Genomic DNA, 22,513 nt, shown 5'->3' with positions numbered 1-22,513 from the left:
GATCACCATGTAGAGATAAAGGCAGAGATCTGGTGACCCTTCTACAAACTGTGGTGTGCCAATGATTGCCAGCTGACCACCAAAAGCTAGGAGAAAGACATGAAATCAATTATCTTTCTCAGAAGGAACCAACCCTGTCAACACTTTGATCTTGGACTGCTTGCCTCCAGAACTGTAGTAGATTAGATTTCTGCTGTTTAAACTACCCAGTTTGTAATGAATCCCTGGCAAACTAATACAGAGTCAAGGGTACTATAAAAACATCTTAAACTGGACAGCCCCACACAACAAAGAAGGTTTTGATGAAAATGTCATTAGCGCTGATATTAAAAAACTTGCTCTTAGAGCAGGTATTTTGAGAGGAAGGAGCTAGAAACTGCCAGTCTCTTAAGATCTATGCCAAAAAAATTGACAAAGTAACACTTCTGCAGGGTTTCATTAGGCAAACATTCAGAGCTCATCCAGATTGGAGAAAGGGGGTCATAGTTATTTTTCTCTGCTATAGTCTGCCATGTGACCACAAATTATTTACATTTCATCTACATGCAAAATGCACACTCTCTTCTAAGAGAAGACCCTAAGAGCATAAGCATCGGCTTATGGTGAGATTATAAAATGAAACTCTAAAAAGTCCTTTTATGAAAGTTACAAAAGCATAACAAACTTAGGGTATAAATTAAAATTTAAAAATGTCTATGCAGAAAACTATGAAACATTGCTGAGAGGAATTAAAGATTTATAAAGATGGAAAAATGTAACCTGATTATACATTGGAAGAATGAATATGCTTAAAATGATCTATAAATACAATGTAATGCCTGTTGTAATGCAAGAAGTGTTTTTTTTTTAAATAATTGACAAGTTGATTTAAAATACAGGAATATATGAACTTAAAATCGCAAAAATAATCTGAGTAAAAGAAAAGTCTGAAGAAGTTATACTATCTGACTTCATGACTTCATATCAAAAGAATGTTTTATTAGAACGGAGGGAAGAAAGAAAGGAAAGAAGGGAGGGAATGAGGGAGGAAAGAAGGAAGGAAGGGAGAGAGTGGGAGGAAGGGAGGGAGGAAGGAAGGAAGAAAGAGAAAGTGATCAATGAAAGTGAAATGAGATTCCAGAAGTAGAACCACATTTATACAGTTTATTTTCAACAAAAGATCTGAAGCAATTCAATAGGAAAATGAAAGTGTTTTCAAAATGTGGTAATGGAATAAATAGGTATTTATGTGGGGAAAAGGTGGTATTGACTTCTGCCTCATACCATACACAAAACATTGGTTTTAGATGGTCATTAATCTTTATGTAAAAGCTAAAACCATAAAGCTTTGAGGAGAAAAACATGGAAGAAGCTCTTTTGGACTTAGGAGGAAGCTTTTGTTTATTAGAAAAAGCAAAGAGAACAATATCTATAAAAGAAACAAAAGATAATTTAGTCTAATCAAATTTAAAAATTTTCAAAAACTGGGGATGTCTGTATGGTGATTAATATAACAAAATAAAAATTAAAAAAAAAAAGAAAGGCAATAAAAAAAATTTAAAAATTTTCCTCACCAAAAATACCATTAGAAAATAACAAGATAAGCATGGGAGAAAAATATATGCAAATATCTATCTGGCAAAGGACTAACAGCAGAATATTCAACAATATAAATAAGACAAAACATTGAAAATAATTTGCAAATGACTGGAACCAACATTCATAAAAGAGGATAAGCAAATAAAAAATTCATATCATCGTTAATCGTCAAGGAAATGCAAAATAAAGCTAAAAGTGGATACTCCTCTTAAGTGTCTAAAATAACAAAAATGTTTCTGAAAATGTGGAGTAAATAGAACTCTTATACATTTATGATAGAGGTTTAAAATTATTGATGGAAAATAGGGGCACCTGGGTGGCTCATTCAGTTAAGCATCCGACTCTTGATTTCAGCTCAGATCATAATCTCAGGGTCATGATCTCAGGGTCATGAGATTGAGCCTGCCTTGGGCTCCATGCTGGGTGTGGAGCCTGCTTAAGATTCTCTCTCTCTCCCCCTCCCTCCCTCCCTCCTTTTGCCCCCCCCCTACATGCACACGCACTCTCTGTCTCTCAAAAAAAAAAAAATAAATAAAATTATTGATAGAAAATAAAATGTAAAATATTTGGGGAAACAGTTTGGAAGTTACTTTTAAAGTTAAACATACACCTAACATAGGAACAGCAATTGAATCCTAGGTATATAAGCAAGTGAAATGAAAATATTTGTTTATAAAAAGCATTTACAGGAATGTTTATAAAATCTTATAGTAATTCAAACCTAGAAACAAGCCAAATATCTGTCAACATAAAAAGATATAAACCAACTAGTGATAGGTACATGCAGTGGGCTATCACATAGCAATAGGAAGGATCAAACTACTAATACTAATACATAAGATCACTTCAGACAGTATGCTGAACCTAAAGATATGGACAAAAGGAGAATGCATTATAAGATTTCACTTATGTTATTTCTCAAATAGGAAAAAAAAAAAATCAGAAAAGTGGTTGTTTCCAGAGACAGAGTTGCTTGGCAAGGGGAAAGCAGAACATTTTCTGAGGCGATGGAAATGTTCTAAATCTTGAAGGAGTACATATTGATTAAATAAAGTTTACATTTATAAAAACCCATTTACTGCACACTTATAATTTATTCTTAATGTAAATTTTAGCAAAAAATAAGATTAAGTTGATCTCTCATTAGTAGTTTCGCTTAGCAATTTTGGTTTGGGTTAGCAATTCTAAAACTTTTTTTTTCTGTGTATTATATTCTTGAGCAAATTAGTAAATATACTGAGTATAATAGGAGTTAGATATCACAGGTAGTGAAGGAATTTACAAATATGGAAGGACGAAGAACTAAGACACTCCATGGTATTAGCTAGCAATTGGAGGTGTGAATATGAATTCATGGTTCTTAATAAGTAGACATAGAAACATAAATGTAACTATTTATATACATGCATGCATCATTATATTAATTATATTATGCTATCCTAGAATGTGCCCAGTGGTGTTGGATGATTGAGTGAAACTGTATGTATCACCTTGAACCTGACGTGTGTGTGCGTGTATGGATCTGCATGTATATCTGTATATACAGATACAGAAACGTGTATGTATGTGTGTATATATATACACGTGTATGCATGCACACATAATTCTGAGCTTTGTCCATTGATACATAGCACTCATATCACCCAGATTTTTATTTCTAAATATCATTCTCTACTTAAAGGGACCATAGTTTTTTAGAGACAAATTCCAAGGGAATAAGATAAACCATAAATACCTTTTTTTTTTAAGATTTTATTTACTTATTTGGCATGGAGAGACAGCGAGAGAGGGAACCCAAGCAGGGGCAGGGGGAGAGGGAGAAGCAGGCTTCCTGCCGAGCAGGGAGCCTGATGAAGGGCTCGATCCCAGGACCCTGGGATCATGACCTGAGCCGAAGGCAGACGTGCAATGACCGAGCCACCTAGGTGCCCCAACCGTAAATACCTTTTTGCACTAATAATAAAGCAGAACTCAAAGAAAACTGAGACTTATCAAAAGGAACAAAGGAGCCAGCTTGAAAGGGCTTCCTTTGGCCAAATATGAGACAATTTGAACATTAAACAATATAGTTAATGGATTATAATTCATTTAATAGTATAATAATGGATGCCTCAATTCTTACATAAACACGTAGTTGAAAAATAGACAATCACTTCTTGGCCTTTTGGCTAAGATCAAGTGAAAAAATAGACAAACACTTGGGGAGGTGTGAAGAGAAATTTCTTCATTATAGCAGAGTATCAGCTAACAAATATGAAAGTAATGGTAGAGTTGAAAACCATCAATGTTTATTAGAAATAATTGGTGAACCGTTCACAAAAGGTGTGTACATACTCTTAAGATAACTCTCTAAAAATTATTTGTTAAATTCAAAGGGACAAATTACAAGATTTTATTGAAATACCATCACCAATATTGGAACAAAGGAACTTATGTCCCCTGAAATGATGCACTGAGGACACCATAGCACTTCTCTTGTATTTCTTCCAAAGGTACATAAAACCTGAATTTACATCATAAGATGACATCAAATAAGCCAAAATTGATGGGCCTTTTACAAAATTACTGGGTTGTAATATACAAAATGTCAAGGTCCGGAAAGACCAAAAAAAGATAACTGTGGTTTCAGACTAAAGATAATCACAACTAAATTCAGGATGTGAGCTTAGATTTGATGTGGACGAAGAAAAATGAATCTATACATTTGTCAAATCAATAGAAACATATAATACAGAGTAAACTTAAAAAGATTTTATTTATTTGAGAGAGAGAGAGAGCACAAGCAGGGAGGACAGGAGAGGGAGAAGCAGGGAGCCCAGTGTGGGGCTCAATCCCAGGACCCTGGGATCATGACCTGAGTGGAAGGCAGACGCTTAACTGACTGAGCCACCCTGGCACCCCAGAGTAAACTTTATACAGATTAAAAGCAAAATCAACCCAGGTATTGGGGGGTTGAGTCACAGGATGCCAACTGTCACAAATAAATCCAGTTTCATTACATATATACGACATAACCTTAACTAAATGAAGAAGGGACAAATGGAGCTGACCTAAATAACTTTGAAAAACAGAGTTTTGACTGTGTACAGTTAGGTAAATGCCAAAAAAAAAAAATCTGAACGCAAATACCATATTTTGGGGTAAATTTGTTTCTCACAGAGGTAAAGGTTAGCAAGGCTGAAACTACTTTACTTGTATGCTAGGGTTGAACAAATAAGTAAATAAATTGTGTATAATGGGAACCAAGCTGCTCACTGTCAGAGAAAAGCATTGTGAATAAACAAGTGAGAAACACCAGAACAATACATGTGGTGATGGATAGTCAGAGATATCTGAATGAGCACTTGCTTCCCGACAGCATTTGCCAAAGTGCTAGGTAGACTTTTGGACTGTGCTGTTTCCTAATTGAATCTTAGATGCAAGACTTTGTGAATGAAATAAGTGACTAAAGTCTTTTTCAATCTCTTCAAGGAAGGGTATTGAAGAATTACTGAATGGCCATAGAAAGGAAACGACTGCTGAAGAATTAGAGACAGTGATACAGGATTATCAATAAAAACACGTAATGGCAATTTAGCATAGTTTGTGGATAATTTGTATTTATGGACTGATTTTCAGAACATTTTGTATACGAATGACTTGTACTAATTTTGCAACACTTACGTTGAAGAGTCACTGCCCTGGATAGTCTTTACTAATGATCCTTCCTTTTTGTCCCATTGTACCCTTTATAAAGTTCCATTAAAACAAGTATTATACTCACAGACACACATCAGCTCTGTTATCAAAAATTCAAAGTCCATGAGGCCTGGATTTTTTTTTTCTTTTTATCTGCTTGAATGCTTAACCCCTCCAGACTGCCAGTCTTCCACCATGTGCTCTCACTATATGTTTGCTAGATGAGAGAATTCTTTTTGTTTTTGAATAACTTATATCCTCTAAACGTTAAATAGATGAGAAGATCAGAATCAAATATTATGCATATCTCTAAAGGGAAATTATCTGGATTTATACATCCATTAAAACTCATTTGTTTAAAATCAATTCATTTTCTTGGTTGCAGAGATTTTGGTAAGGATGACATGTGCTTTTCACCCTTGTTGTTTTAAATAGATAATATGCAATTGCTTCATCTTTGACATATGATGGTTTATATGTTTAATGGATTTACGGGAGCTCAGAACTCTTAAAATTTGCTATGGCTAAATATGTTTTATCAAGTGTATATTTTGTGAGTAATGCATATTGATTTTCAATGTTATGATGGCACAAATATACTCTGTAAAGTCTATTGAGTAATTTAATCTCTAAGATATTCAGAAAAGCATTTTTTCTTGGGAATTTAAATGTGACTTAATATTCCTCAGAATATAATGATGTTTTTCATATATAAGAAGAGTTTTATTGTATACAGATAAGATATAGGAATTTGTCTGCTTCTATGTGATTCAATTTTAGGCTTTAACCTAAATTCACTACTTTTAATCACTCTAGTTGAGGATTTATGCCATGAAATTGCTGAAAGCAATCACTGACTGATAATACTCAATGAATGCCTAGAGGTACAACTAACTTTTTTCAAGGTTATTTAAAAAGTCATTTTGGAGCACTTTCAAGCAAGGGTGAATGTTAGTTCCTAGGACTTAATTTGGGCCCTTTTTTTTTTTTTTTAAAAGCTGTGTATATATGCTGCTTGAATGGAATCACTAGAACTAAAGTAATAATTTTCATCAAAACCTATGATTTTAAACTGGTAGGTGACTCAGATTAAAGACAAAGCAAAATGGATTTTTAATTTAAGATTATTTACATGAAATTACTTGGTACTTCTTACATTAAAAAACCAACCAACAAACATAGTTTTGAAAAACTGAAAAACATGAGGAGCAGCAATGCACTGTGATTCAATTCATAGAATCTGGGGCCAGACGTCTGGGACAGAACATGGCTCCTCTACTGGCATAACCAACCTGAGCCACAATTTCCTCACCTGAAAAATGGGGGTAATAGCAATAACCACTCATAGGTTCTTTGTAAGGATAAAATGAGTTTGCACATATAAATCACTTAAAATAGTACCTAGTGTGCTTTAAGTTCTAAGTGATTGTTACTATTGTTTTTAAGGATTTTATGTATTTATTTGCGAGAGAGAGAGAGGAAGAGAGAGAGAAAGAATGAGCAGGGGGAAGAGCAGAGGGAGAGGGAGAAGCAGACTGCCCGCTGAGCAGGGAGCAATGTGGGGCTGGATCCCAGAACTCTGAGATCATGACTGAGCTGAAGGTGGACACTTAACTGACTCAGCCACCCAGGCTTCCACCAAGTGATATTATTGTGAATATGACCTAAATCATGTCTCAGGTCTTACCTTACATTGACTCTATGTGCCTCCTCAGTGAATCAAAACTCCTTAAACATACAAATACTAGAAATATTTTCATTGAACTGTTATCGTTATCCTTTATTTACTCTGAATAGAAGCTACGATACATATTTATTACTATTTTCCAAAATAAACTTAATTTTCTAGAATGTGATGACAAAATAAGACAACCTGGGAAACTAAAGTTGTTTATATTAAAGAAGAGGGCTGTAGTCGTGTGACCTAGGAGCCTCTGAGTCTTGACTACAGTGTTGTGCTTTCTTCAAACTCTTTACGTCATCAACCATTTTTACTTGAGACTTTAATTTATTGGGCCACTATGCACCATATTTTAATCTGAAATTTGAACTAAATGTCTTGTCGCAGGAGAAATATTCTTGAAAACTGTAATCCTATCAATGGCATTAAGATATGGGATTGGGGAAATGACCAGGCAAGGATCTAGACTGAACTTTTAGAATGCGTTCCCTGATAAATAATTGCTGTTCCACTTAAAAGCAAAAGATTTATATTATTCTTGAGTGACCTCCCCAGTATTGTGCAATGTGTCACAGCAGTGAAAAGTAGGGGATTGTTGCGTCCCAAGCTTGCCTGCTCTTCATTAAACCGAAAGTCAGCATCTTGAAGTTTGTGTACGGGATCAAAATATACAGTACTAAAAATGTAAATGTGGAGACAAGCAACTTCCTTTTATATTTGATCTCAACATACCATTGAAGGTACTATTGCTGCCAAGAACGTAAAATAAGCTTAACTATTAAAGGTATTGTCATCGTTGATATAAGGTGGTTGGTTATTCCCAGATTAAATGCCAACTTCTTTTGTGTTAAATAATCTGTGTTTTGATTTTGTATTTTTTATTTAGTCAGGATTCAAAGATGTCAATTTCTTCAATAAACAAAGTTCAACCCTCTGGAAAAAAAAATAATCTGTGTTTTGGTGGGTTTCTCCTTTTGGGATTCCCCCCCTCAGTGTGGCATCTAGGTTTAGAGGTGGTTTATGTAATAACATGGCTTGGAGAAAATTGTTTCATTTGTGTGTTGTACCTGAGTTTCTCTGGCTTCTATTGAAGTTTCTCATAGTGCTTGATCTGTTTGCCCTTTTCTGCCATTGTACCACCCTCCGCTGAGAGACCAAGATTGATGTAAATTGTGGTCTATTCTCTTTCCTTGTTCATTGTAAGATCATTCTCTCATTCTCTCAAGCTCACCTCACCACCCTGCACTTCAGGGATTCCCTTTAGCTTTCACCTCTGCTAAATTTACCATGACTATCAAGATCAGGAGTTCAGCCCTTCAGACCTTTGCTAAAAAAATAATTTCACTCATGCCTGCAGAAAGCACATACAAGGATCATAAGAGACTACTATGAACAATTACATGCGAACAGATTGGATAACTTAGAAAAAAATGGATAAATTTCTAGAAACACACAATCTACCAAGACTGAATCATAAAGAAATAGAACATTTGAATAAACCAATAATAAGTAAAGAGAATGAATCAGTAATCAAAAACCTCCCACCAAAGAAAAGCCTAGGACTAGATGCTTTCATGGTGAATTCTACTGAACATTTAAAGAAGAATCCTTCTCAAACACTTCCAAAAGAAAAAAAGAAAAATGAAGAGGAAGAAACACTCCCAAATTAAAAGGCGAGCATTACCTTGATACCAAAGTCAGATAAGGACACTACAAGAAAATAAAATTATAGGCCAATAACCCTGATCAATTGAATTCTTAATTGTATATGGTATCTATTCTTCCCTTAACAAATTAGTGGATTGACCTGATGGAGATTAACTAAGGTTTAACAGGAATATCAGTTAATATTATTAAAAAGATAGTATTACGCTATTATATTTTAATAGCTTTATTGAGATATAATTCATATATTATAAAATTCACTTGTTTATACGATTCATCGGATTTTAGCATATTCACAGATTTGAGCAACCATCATTACAACATTATTTAAGAACATTCCATCACCCCTAGAAGAAACTCTGTACCCATTAGCAGTCACTCTTCATCTCCCTCCGTCCTCCAACCCTAGGCAGCCTCAGTCTACTTTCTTCCTCCATAGATTTGCCTATTCTGGACATTAAATATAAATATGTGATGTGAACTTTTATAACTTGGCTTTTTTCTCTTAGCATAATTACTGATGATGTAGGATTTATGCCAGTAGTTTTGCTGTTTTTTTCTATATGACTTACATCTTTTTTGTTTCACTCTCCTCAATTACTCTCTTCTTTTTGTATAAAATAAATATTTTCTAGCATATGATTGTGAATTCTTTTGTAAAACGGATGGGACAAAAAAAACAGAACAAAGGTTCTGAAAATAGTGGTAAGACTGTCTTAAGACATGATGTTTGTTTATATTTCTTTAGAAACACAGGTGAGGAAGAAGGGAAAGAGGGAGTTAAGAATCATTAATTCATTAGTTTCTATGGGGGTATGTAGCTCCATAAAAATTTTATTATAAAGGATTAAAAATATTCCTATTAGACAGACATTATCATCAATGGATTTATCTTAATCTAAAATTTACAATGTTTTAAAATGAATATTAATGCAGAAATTATTGGAGTAAAAGAACTATGTCACCCCTTTCTTGCTTTGGTCTCAGTTATCTTTCATCTTTGACACTTTTTCAGTTTGAATGCATTGACATAATCTAGTAGAATTTCTTTTTTATTTCCAAAATTCAAAATGATATCATACAGAAAGGTAAATTTTCCTTTTTGTACCTATAATTTTTAAAATAAAACTTAAGCTAAGATTGAAAAAAAGTAAAACAAAAATTAGCAATACTATATATGTATATATATATATAATTTTTGTGCTCAATCACACACACAAAAATTGTAACTATGTGAGCAGATATGTTAGTAAGTTTGACCACAGTACTGCTTTCAAAAACACTATTTTTCTTTAAGAAGTTTAACAGTATCATAAAGAACTTGATACTAAAAGTGATTCATACACTTGAAAGCATACTAATTTGATTGATACAAACTTCAATTAGAGGAAAAATATTTCAGTTAAATGCACATTTCTACTATCAGTAATCATTTCACTATGTGTATATGTATCAAGTCATCATGTACAACATCATGTTGTACACCTTAAATACACAGTTCTTCCTCAATTTCCAATGGGCTTATGTTCTGATAAACCCATTGTAGGTTGAAAATATCCTAAGTAGAAAATGCATGTAAAACACCTAACCTGAGCATGATAGCTTAGCCAAACCTACTTTAAATGTGCTCAGAACACTTACATTGACATATAGTTGGACAAAATCATCCAGAGCAAGCTTATTTTATAATAAAGAGTTGAATATATCATGTAATTTACTAAATACTGTACTTCAAGTGAGGAACAGATGGTTGGATAGAGAATGGTTGTAAGTATATTGACTTTTTATCCTCACAATCATGTGGCTGACTGGAAGCTGTGGCTCCCAAGAGTATCATACCTCATATTGCTACTTCAGGAAAAGATCAAAATTCAAAATTTGAAGTGCAGTTCTACTGAATGTATATCAATTTTGCACCATTATAAAGTTGAAAAATCATAAACCAAAGTAAGTCAGAGGCCATTTGTATACAATTTTTATTTGAATTTTTTAAATTATTCTATGACCAATATTTGTAAAATATATTGATATCATGTGCCACTAATAAATGAGGTTTATGGGAAAATAAATGAGGAAATATCTAAGGATTATGAGAAAAAAATGTGGTTGTTTCTATTGTTCTCTTTCTCACTGACCACTAACTTTGAGAAGAAAGTAAATCTTCATAATTAATTGGGAGCTGTGGGTTTGAGCATTTGAGAGACAGAGAGAGAAGTGATAGAGACGATAGAGTTAGAACTGGAAACAGAGGTGGAGGTGGAGGAGAGAGAGAGTGATAATATCTCCCCATAAAAATCATTACTCAGGCTTCATTAGTTTACATGAAATTTCTGATGGCAGATAATTATGGACCTCTCTGGTCATTTACAGTGCACAAAAATATTTATTATCACCTTAATATCTATTAAAGACATACAGTGTCATCTAGCTCTTCCATTTAATAAAAAGCATTGTCTCTCTTTTACAGTTTGGATAATACATTCAGAACAGATTTTAGGAGGGTATAAAAAGTACCTCTTTAATACTTGAACGTATGCTTCATGATGAGCTACTCTATTTACCCAGTACATATTCCTCTCTCTGCCGTGACAGAATGTACACGGTTTGTGAAAGTTGGAGGACTTGATTTCCATTTCATGTATCTCTGTAGTGGATGTCATTGTGCCTTTATTACTGTCATTTATACTTCCTATATTACACCTCCTAACAAATGTAGCACCTAACCTATTATTTACTAATTTATAACATTGCTGTGTTTTTTAAATAAATCTCTGAAATCTGCTATCACTTCAGAATTTTTAAACAGCATTTTTCATTAAGTTTAAACCATCATAAAGAAAAAATTCAAACCACTAGACTAATATGGACTCATGTTTAGCATTTTCACATTTTCATAAACATCTATATCCACTTAAAGCTTTCAAAAACAGTATTTTTCTTTAAGAAGTTTAACAGTATCGTAAAGAACTTGATACTAAAAGTGATTCATACACTTGGAAGTAGCATACTAATTTGATTGATGCAAATTTCAATTAGAGGAAAAATAGTTCAGTTAAATGCACATTTCTACTACCAGTACATCTTCAGTTGGAACCTAAGCATTTGGGATTTTGCATATTGATGACACAGTTGTAAAAGAAAACTAATGAAAATAGGTTTTTAATTTTTCCTACCAACTATGTATGCAAATAAAATGTATATTACCATGGCTTCTCAATTTTAAATTGTGTCAACAAGATATAGTTTTCAGCAAAATAAAACCTCAGGGAAAAAAATAAACGTGTTATATATTTTTAAATACAACTTAGAAATGCAATAGAAATGCAGTGTAATTCTCAGTGTGAACAGGCTTAGTATACCTTATTACAACTTTTAAGGAAAGATTTTAATGGCTTCTCAATCCACACAGGTCCAAGTACTATCGACCACAAAGTATTTCGTGATCTTGTCCCAATGTACAGAGATATTATTTCAAATTTGTGAATTTCATTTACCTCCTCCTTACTTTTGTAACATATTAATGTTAACATCTTTTTTAAAAAATTCCAGTATAGTTAACACACAGTGTTAAATTAGTTTCAGTTGTACAATATAGTGTTTCAGCAGTTCTGTGTGCTACTCAGTGTTCATCATGATACGTGTACTCTTAATCCCCATCACCTATTTCACCCATCCCCCAACCCACCTCTCTTGTGGTAGCCATAAGTTCTCTATAGTTTAGAATCTCTTTTTTTGGTTTATCTCTTTTTGTCTTTGTTCATTTGTTTCTTAAAATCCACATATGAGTGAAATCATATGGTGTATGTCTTCCTCTGATTGACCTGTTTCATATAGGATTATACTTTCTAGATCCATTTATGTTGTTGCTAATGGCAAGATTTCATCTTTTTTATAGCTGAGTAATATTCCATTATATATATCTCATGTCTTCTTTATCCATTCGTCTATTGATGGAAACTTGGGTTGCTTCCATAATTTGGCTACTGTAAATATGCTACAATAAACACAAGGGTGCATATATCTTTTTGAAATAGTGTTTTTGTTTTTTGTATTCTTTGGGTAACTACCCAGTAGTGAAATTATTAGATCATATGGTAATTCAATTTTGAATGTTTTGAAGAACCTCCTTCTGTTTTCCATAGTGGCTGCACCAGTTTTTATTCTCACCATCAATGCACAAGGATTTCTTTTTCTTCACATCCTCGCCAACACTTGTTTCTTGTGTTTTTGATTTTTAGCCATTCTGACAAAAGTGAGATGATATCTCGTTGTGGTTTTGATTTGCATTTCCCTGATGATGAGTGATATTGAGCATCTTTTTATGCGTCTGTTGGCCATCTGTACATCTTCTTTGGAGAAAAGTCTTTTCATGTCTTCTGTCCGTTTTTTAATTGGATTGTTTATTTTGGGGTGTTGAGTTGTGTAAGTTCTTTATATATTTTGGATACTAACCCTTTATCAGATGTCATTTACAAATATCTTCTCCCACTCTGTAGGTTGTCTTTTAGTTTTGTTGATTGTTTCCTTTACTGTGAAGAAGGCTTTTATTTTGCTATATTGTCCCAATAGTTTATTTTTGCTTTTGTTTCCCTTGCCTCAGGAGATATATCTAGAGAAGTGTTGCTACAGCTGATGTCAGAGAAATTATTGCCTGAGCTTTCTTCTGGAATTTTTATGGTTCCAGGTCTCACATTTAGGTCTTTAATCCCTTTTGAGTTTATTTTTGTGTTTGGTGTAAGAAGGTGGTCCAGTTTCATTCTTTTGTGTGTAGCTGTCCAGTTTTCATAGCACCATTTGTTTAAAAGACTATTTTTTCCCATTGGGTATTTTTACTCCTTTTTCAAAGATTAATTGACCATATAATTGTGGATTTATCTCTGGGTTTCCTATTCTCTTTCATAGATCTATATGTTTATTTTTGTGCCAGGACCATACTCTTTTGATTACTACAGCTTTGGAGTACATCTTGAAATCTGGAATTGTGACACCTCCAGCTTTGTTCTTTTTCAAGATTCTTTTGGCTATTTAGGGTCTTTTGTGGTTCCATACAAATTTTAGGATTATTTCTAGTCCTGTGAAAAATGCTATTGGTATTTTGATAGGGATCACATTAGATGTGTAGATTGCTTTGGATATTATGGACATTTTAACAATATTTGTTCTCCCAATCCATGAGCATGTTGTATCTTTCCATTTCTTTGTGTCATCTTCAACTTATTTCATAGGTGTTTTATAGTTTTCAGAATACATGCCTTTCACCTCCTTGGTTAAGTTTGTTCATATTTATTTTAGTATTTTTGCTAGAATTGTAAATAGGGCTTTTTTTTTTTTTTAATTTCTCTTCCTTCCAGGCAATCAGAATGCCTTTGACTTCTTTCAAAGTCGTACTTCATTAAGGCAGAGCTTCCCAAGATAATCTCTTTTAATTGACTTGAAGTCATCTGATCAGGTGACTTTAATTAGTTCTTTATATCCTTTTTGCAATATAAGGTAACATAATCATCAGAATGATATTTTATCACATTCACAAATCTCACCCCTACTCAAAAGGAGAGGATTCTCCAGGCTATATACCATGGAGGTCATATTAGAATTCTTCCTGCTACAGTGATTTCTTAGCATGAGAAATTGACCACATTTACCCCATATCATATTGTACTGATTTACTTGCTTATATGAACCCTCATTGTTTATAACCCCAGCTTCTGTCTCATTGCTTGACACCTAGTAGGGTCTCATTAAGTATTGGTATAGTGAATTAGTATACAAAGCAACATGATATTCAGGGTACAGTGGACTCGTGTATTCTGTAAAAGAAAATATCATGAGTGTCTTCTCTAATACAAGTATGAATTATTGCTCAATCTAATGGATTATATGCATGCAACAATTTATGAAAGACACAAGTTAAATTAACTTCTCACTAGCAAAGCAAAATACCTATTCTTACAATTAGATATTTAGAAGTAGGTAATTAGAAAGAAGGGCATGCATGAGAACTTTTTGTTAAGGATAAATCATTGTTTTATGTGTTTCTGGTGGATGTTGTTCAATGCCATTTCTCTTCTTTTGCAAAGAAAATACTTTCATTACAATAAAACAGTATCTAGGAATGCACCATTTGCAATATACTTCAATCTCATAATGTTTTAAGGAGAAGGAAGAGGCCTTGTTCCTATTTGAATTCTCCACACTATTTACCATAGCTCTTGAAAAGAAAAAGCCACTTAATAGATTTTTTAATTGAAGGAGATAATTTGTTTCTATCCTCTTTGGAAGTAGTTTTTATTTTTACTTCTTTTACTGCGCTTGGAAACCTGAAGTACTGGGTGTCTATTCAACTTGGTACAGTTTCTTTTTTTTAATTGTTTTTAAGATTTTATTTATTTATTTGAGATAGGGAAAGANNNNTAGTGAGAGAGAGTACAAGCCAGGGGGAGGGGCAGCGGTAGAGGGAGAAGCAGACTCCCTGCATAGCAGGGAGCCTAATGCTGGGCTGGATCCCAGGACCTAGAGATCATAACCTGAGCTGAAGGCAGACAACTGACTGAAACACCCAGGCGTCCCTCAACTTGGTATAGTTTCTATTGCTCTTATTTTATGGACACTAACTATGTTATTTTGGGTCTTTCACTGTATACATTGTTGATGTCGATCATCTTACCTTTTTTTTTTTTTCTTGATAACAAGAAGGGGAGAACCATAGGGATCCACAGGTTTTAGAATTTCTCCAACTACTGCTGTACTTCTAAACTTTAAAAACTTTTTCTCTTATACCAGTTAGTTTATTATTCCTTCAACTCTATAGTTATGAAGTTACTAAGAAAATCTGAGTAGTTAAAGGACTTAATGATTATTGGATATTTTCTTCTCTGAGATATTCAGCCAGGTACTTGTAGAAGCTAAGTTTGTACATATATGCTACATATTTTGGTGAATGAATTCTATTAAATACTTTCCGTATAGTTAATATACAAATATTTTTACTATGTCTGAAAAACTGACACCTGAATAATGATTTTGCTTTGTTGAACAATTTAATGCTGTTTATGTCTCACTTTTTCTTTGATATGTATTCCCTTGGGTCAACCATCTTATTTCTTATCTCTAAATACTTGTGTATATTTTACCCAATGACAATTACTTTATCTAGTTACATTCTCTGAGTAAAATTTAAAACTTAGTTTCAGGGCTGAGGTGTTACTCTTAAGATTAAAACCTTATTAAAATGTTCTTTTTTCATTGTGTACTTGTTTTGAGAATAGCAGGAAATCCATCAAGCAAAGCTTATAGTGGTAGCAACCTCCAGGGTATCAGAAAAACAAAAACAAAAAACCCAGGGAGCATCAATCATCAATAATGTACTTTTTTTAATTGCAATGTCTTCAGAGAACATTGTTGGACAAGAGGTATAAAGTATGAAGAAACAAAATGGGATTTTTAAAGATGCTGTCACTTAACATTGCTGCCTGCTGGTGCTTTGTTAGATGAAGCATAGAAATCATGAATAACATTTCTTTCCTAAATCGTAATGTAGAGAGAATCACAATGATAATATTGAAGAAAATTATGAGTCATTGCCTAGAGACTAAGTTGAATGCATTTATGCAGACATACGCCAGGTATGTGACAGCAGTTGTGGGGATCTGTTCATTAAGTAAGCACTGACACACAGATTCTTCTCTTTCAGATTCTTACCATGATTTGGGGCCTTGTGAGGCTGGTGATCCTTGTGATAATGGCTCTGTGTTTGGAAAGAAAATGGAACCGAAGTATATCTACTCTTGGGTACCAGTGCCAATGTGGGAAAGGCTTTGCAGGTCCAGTGAGTGCAGTTCCAGCCCTTGCTTGCATGGATATTGCTATGACAGTGAGTTCACTCCATCACAGTAATTCTTGTACAGTAGTCTAACTCAGAATCTGACACAGCAATGGAATAACTCAGTATGCAATGTTGATTATTTACTGACTTTACCCTGCCATGAATATCAAAGCCAATCCCAGTTATTTTCACAAAACACACCCACATATGATGAATTTGTTTATATTTTTGTGAGTGTAATGGTAGCAAATGAGAGAATCTAATGAAATGTTACTTCTATGTTCTGATGTTAGAATTAGCCATTTTTTTTCTTTATGGTAGATTTTTAAAGAGTATTTATAGGTAGGAGAAGCACTGCTTACAGTGATTTAAAATAAATCATTATTTTATCACATCTATTACACACACACACACAGATGCACACACATTTCCTCCTACCAAATATGTATTCCTGAAGAAATTTAAATTTATAGAGGACAGTCAGAAGAAGAAAAGGAAAAATCAGAGGAAAGAAAAGGAGAAAGAAAAAAAGAAGAAATATTGAATATTAGAACATGGCTTTTGAAATGGAAGAACATGTCTAAAATGGATAATTTTTGTTAAGACACAGGAGAAACAGGTCATAAAATAGCCCCGTGAACTGGATATGATGAAGGGGAATGAAGAGGAGAAAAAGTGAGCTAGAAGGATATTGCCAAAAAAACTGTCCATCTTGTTTTATTTTATCTCCTTCAAAATGTATCTTTATGTGCTCCTTCACTAAATGAATAAATGGTTAATATAATCTTTGAGAAAACACATTTTGAAGGAAAGTCACCTTATTTTGAAACGGTATAATTTAGCTGAAATTATGAATTATTTTTTTAAACGAGTGCTTTGTAAACTCATGTCATCAAAGAACATAACGATTTTTTCCAAACTGAGTGAAGCAGCCGAAGTTTAAAACAACAGGTAGTAGTGGGGCCCTCACAAACTGGAATATCTATGTAGATATTAATATAGAATTAACTTTTCCAGCACTATGGCAGCTAAGCAAAATATATTTGGGGGCTATGGGCCCCCTGTTTGCTACTCTTGATTTGAACTGACAGCATCATCATTTTTCTCTTTTCTTTTTTTTTCAGATTTTGTCACTTTAAAATTGTGTTTTTAAATTTGTGAAATTCTCAGATTACCTTGAAATAAGTCACTATTACAATATTTCTGATCTTAAGCCCATTGGTATTTGGGGATGCTGGGGATGACTCGTCAGTTTCTGATGTTCACTGTAAAATAAGGAAGGAACAGAAAATTATGCCTCAGAGAGTGCTTAGCAACACTTTTAGATCTAGGTAGCCCTAGAATAATGGTTATCTATGGTTATATATGGGGCAAATCTGACATATTCTGAATGACATATATTTATAATATGCATATGATTTTTATGAATTGTGGTGAGCACCGGCTGATGTATGGACGTGCTGAATCACTGTATTGTACACCTGAAACTAGTATTACGTTGTATGTTAGCTAACTGGAATTTAAATAAAAACTTTAAAAAATAAATAATGGAAAAAGGAAAAAGGGTCTAAAATATTCTAGATCACAATTCCTTATACAGTAAGAAAGTATAATTTTCAAATATGCTACTTATAATGCAATGTTATCTATTAAAATTTTGGAGGTCCTACATAACATATTATGGAAAATATAAACTTTGAGTACCTGATATATTAATCTATTTCATAATAGAATTAGCCATAATGTATTTTGGACCTCATCTAAGAGATTTAACTACCAGAGAAACAAAATATTTATTAAAAATTAGATCAGACATGTAAATTGATATCAGCATAAATCTATTATATTCTTAATACTTTCTCAAATATAAGATAGTTTGGGAAGCCAAACTTCCGAATTCAAACTAACAGTATTTATTACATGACTGTGTATGAGAAATAATTATTATTATGTCAGTGTGAAATTGTAAACCTCAAGTATGTGTTTATTCACCACACTGGCAATACATTATTAAAATACCTCTATATTTTCACCATGGAATTTTTTCACATCAGAAGCTCTGTTTCAGTACAGCTGATATATGATGTTCAGTACGTATTTAAGTATAAAATTGTTATTTCATCCAAATTCATGCAGGGCTTATCTGGTGAAAATTTAATTCAGATGAGGAGTATGGAATATTTACTAATAAAACTAAAAAATACTAATAAAAACTAATAAAAATAGTATCCATATTTTCTGGTAAAAAAAAAAAATAGCAAAACAAGGCAATATGCTTAAAAAGTATTTCCTGATAAAATGGTGGTAAGTTTTCATATAACCCATGGTTAACAAATTAGATGTGGGGGGAAAAGCCCATTTTTTTGTTTCTTTGTTTTAAATTTTGAACAGATTATGGTTGTTTATTAGTTTATTTATTTTACCTATGGTATCCAGTTTAATTCCCCATGTTCTCGTCTGGGTTCATTCTTAGCTTCTCAGCCCAGAATAGTCAACATTCAGAAAGCATATTTCTTAATAATAAATGCAAGCTTTATGTCCTAACACCAATCTCTGTCTTTTAGACCTTTTGCTAATTTAAAGTTATCTATTGTTGTTGTTTTTCTTTTAAAACAACTCATCAATCTGCAGAGAATATCTCTACACAGAAAGTTGACTGTAGTTTTTGTTACTTGCCAATTTGCATCAGTATCCAAACTTGAATTTATAATTATAATCAATTTTAAAAATATCATTATGATCAAATTTAAAAATATCACAATGTCTTAATTACATATTGTATAACATTTGATTTTAATTTGTTAACATACATGATGGCATATATAACATATAAGGAAACACAACTGATCCCATATTATCTCATTAATTTTTCTTCAACTATACTTGTATATTTATTAATTATTTTGATTCACTGAGATGTTAAAAACTAGGATGCCACATGAAAAAAGGTAAAATATAATAGTAGTAAAATCCTGCCTAAAAAGCTGCCATTCTTGTATCTCCCTTGTCTCTGCTTGACAGCCATGAGCTGGTTTTTCTTTAAAAGCCCAGGTACACGTGCTGTTCAGAAACACGGCTACGGAAATCTAGAAGCCAGCTAAATACCACACAGTGTTCTGAAAATTCTGTTGCCGCCCAGGACCTCAACGTTTAACGAGACCAATAGCAGGAACATGTACAGAGGCAGAGTGGCAGTGTAGATTACATGGTAAATCTCAGGGATAATGAAGAACCCAGGGACTGACTAGAAGCAGCCATAAATCTGTTCCCACTCCAGCTACAATTCATGCTGTCACCACTTCCTTGAGACGCTTCAGAAACCATTCTTTTTCTATCATTAATGATAAAATAGAGGACAGATTCTGATTATTACTTTTAAAAGATCATGATGAAATGTGAAGGCTCTTTTTAACTAAGGCTTAAGTAATTCAATATCAACGTTCAGATCACTACCCACTTTAATCTACCTTGTCACACAAAAAACTTTAACAATGAGTTAACTTCTGGTTTATTAAACCTAAAACACTTGAGGAAAAGTTAATTGATGTAAAAGTAACCTATTTATCATAGGTATTGTTTACTGACAGAGAAAGGGAGAGAGAAGAAAAAGATTGGATATTGTCATTGTTGCTTTGCAAACTGTTACCAAATGTTTATTGTGATTGTTTTTATTTCAAATTAAAGTTTTAAAGTTAATAGAACTGAGTGAAATAGTTACTTAGAAAATACTATAGAGAGCTGTGAATTCACGTTTAATTTGGTTAAAAGTGAAGTGCATTTACCATTATTAAAGGGATATTATTTTCTCTTATCTCTTGTTATCAGTGGTTAACGGCTTCTCCTGCTTATGCAATCTGGGTTTTGCTGGCCTGAGATGTGAACAGGACATTGATGATTGTATCCTGAATGCCTGTGAGCACAATTCTACCTGCAAAGATCTTCATCTCGTTAGTATCCATGAATATTATTAATTTATCTGAATGTGGGCTAGCATAAATTAACCCTTACAAATATAGTTAACATCTGTATATATGTCAAGCTGGTATACACACACACACACACACACACACACACTCACACACACACATATATACTTATTAAGATTAGAAAACAGAAACTCAAGCAGTATTATTTTAAATTAATAATAATAAAAAAGTATAAGTGTTCCATTCATAACTATATGTAAGTTGATGTAAATATTATAAAACAACAGAATCATTCTTCAGATTCACAATTCTTGGTAATATTGAATTTGTGTAAAATTTCAGAAATTCTAAAAAATGACAGTCTTATATGCACCTACTTTTATATAATTCGAGGTATTATATACACACATAATGTATTTCACTGACATTTATAATCTTACATTTTATCTTGATTTCTATCTGGTGTTGTGTACTTCCATCATTTCCTTCGTTCATCTGTGTTGGTGCTGTCCCTTCAGTACATATCCATTTGTCATCACCTTTGTCACAAGCATGTGCCATTCTGCCTTAAACGGACTGTGACACAGTTGGCAAATCAATGGGATCCCTTCAGGCTTCTCATTTTTCAGAAAGCCTGACATAAAAAATATCTACTCAAGGTGGATTCACTGACTGACTTCAGAAAATAAGTGACATACAACACAGGTTAATGCTGTGCTACTGGTATAGGCTTATAGTTTATCCTTTAGCAACAAAGATGATTTTCATGAAGGGACTACACTAGTTGAAGTTAGAAGAAAATGCTTTGAAAAACAGACTTGTTTTTATTGACATATTTTGACCAACAGTGTACTGACATTGTTTGTTTTTATGATGAAAGGCTAATTTGTGGCAAATTATTTCTTTCCCACAAGGCAGGCAGGCATCTAAATGGAGAATTACAATTGACATTTAGATGGGTAGGACCAGAAATGGAGGGTGCATCAGTTACCTAGCTACATTTTAGGTACACATAGTGGCTCTGTTGCTTTGTCTTTATTCATATCAGATGCTTTATCTTAGTCAGTCATTCTAAATCCATTCCACTTTTGGGTACTCCTGAACGAGTGGGCGTGTGACTTTATGCTGGTCTCTGAGATGAGTGTTCTTTCTGGGGAAAGCCTTCCTCGCTGGTGTATCCTCACTGGATATAAGTAAAATGTAGGTGTGACCTCTTCTAGACCTTCCAACAACTAGATTTTATACATGTAATTACTTGCCATTTTCAGAGCCCAAAGAAGGGAGTGAGGTGCTGACTGATGATAAGTGACCCTGAAGGCAGTAGAGCTGAGACCAGAAGAAACTGGTCCTTGACAAATGGCTGAACTCCTGAATGAAACGCCCTGAGTCTAATTATGTGCGATCACTCAGCTTATTTTTTAATACGGCTTGAACCAGAATTCCTTTTACTTACAGGTAAGTTATTTAGTTTCCATAATGTCATTAATCTTAACCTATGATTTCAGCGATAACTTCAGCAATAATAGAAATTTATTGTAGTAGAAAGAGCTTCATACCCAAAACCATAAGATTCCACTTCCAGACCTGACCTTGCCACAGCTCATCTGTGTGATACTAAACCAGTTGTTTGACAAGTTAGAGACTGCAGCTTTAGAAAGTGTATCATATCAAAGGATAGAACTTCCAAGGATAGTATTCTCTCATTTATTCATTTTATAAATTGCCAGCTATTCAACTTTAGAACTATTCAACCTTAGAAACTATTTAAATTAACTTTAAACTATTCAACCTTAGAAGCTATTTAAACTAACTTTAAACTATTCAACCTTAGAAGCTATTTAAACTAAGTTTATTACTATTTTTTATTATGTTATGTTTGTCACCATAAGTACATTAGTTTTTGATGTAGTGTTCCATGATTCATTACTTTCGTATACACCCAGTGCTCCATGCAATACGTGCCCTACTTAATACCCATCACCAGGCTAACCGATCCTCCCACGCCCCTCCTCTCTGAAACCCTCAGTTTGTTTCCCGGAATCTGTAGTCTTTCATGGTTCATCTCGCCCTCTGATTCCCACCCCTTCATTTTTCTCTTCCTTCTCCCAATGTCCTCCATGCTATCCCTTATGTTCCACATTTACCTGAAACCATATGATAATT

At 33.4% G+C, this 22,513-nt stretch overlaps 1 protein-coding gene across 1 annotated transcript in view; it reads left to right on the top strand.

Moving 5' to 3' along the window:
• EYS (eyes shut homolog) overlaps window positions 1–22,513 on the top strand; it is a 1,466,842-nt gene that overhangs the window by 379,150 nt on the left and 1,065,179 nt on the right. The window contains 1 exon segment of the mRNA XM_008684895.2: window positions 20,250–20,371. Coding sequence (XP_008683117.2) covers window positions 20,250–20,371 — 122 coding nt within the window.

Source organism: Ursus maritimus, unplaced genomic scaffold (assembly GCF_017311325.1).
Source record: "Ursus maritimus isolate PB19 unplaced genomic scaffold, ASM1731132v1 scaffold_29, whole genome shotgun sequence".
NCBI lineage: Eukaryota > Metazoa > Chordata > Mammalia > Carnivora > Ursidae > Ursus > Ursus maritimus.
The sequence above is the reverse complement of the archived record's forward strand: the minus strand, read 5'-3'. Positions and strand labels throughout refer to the sequence as shown.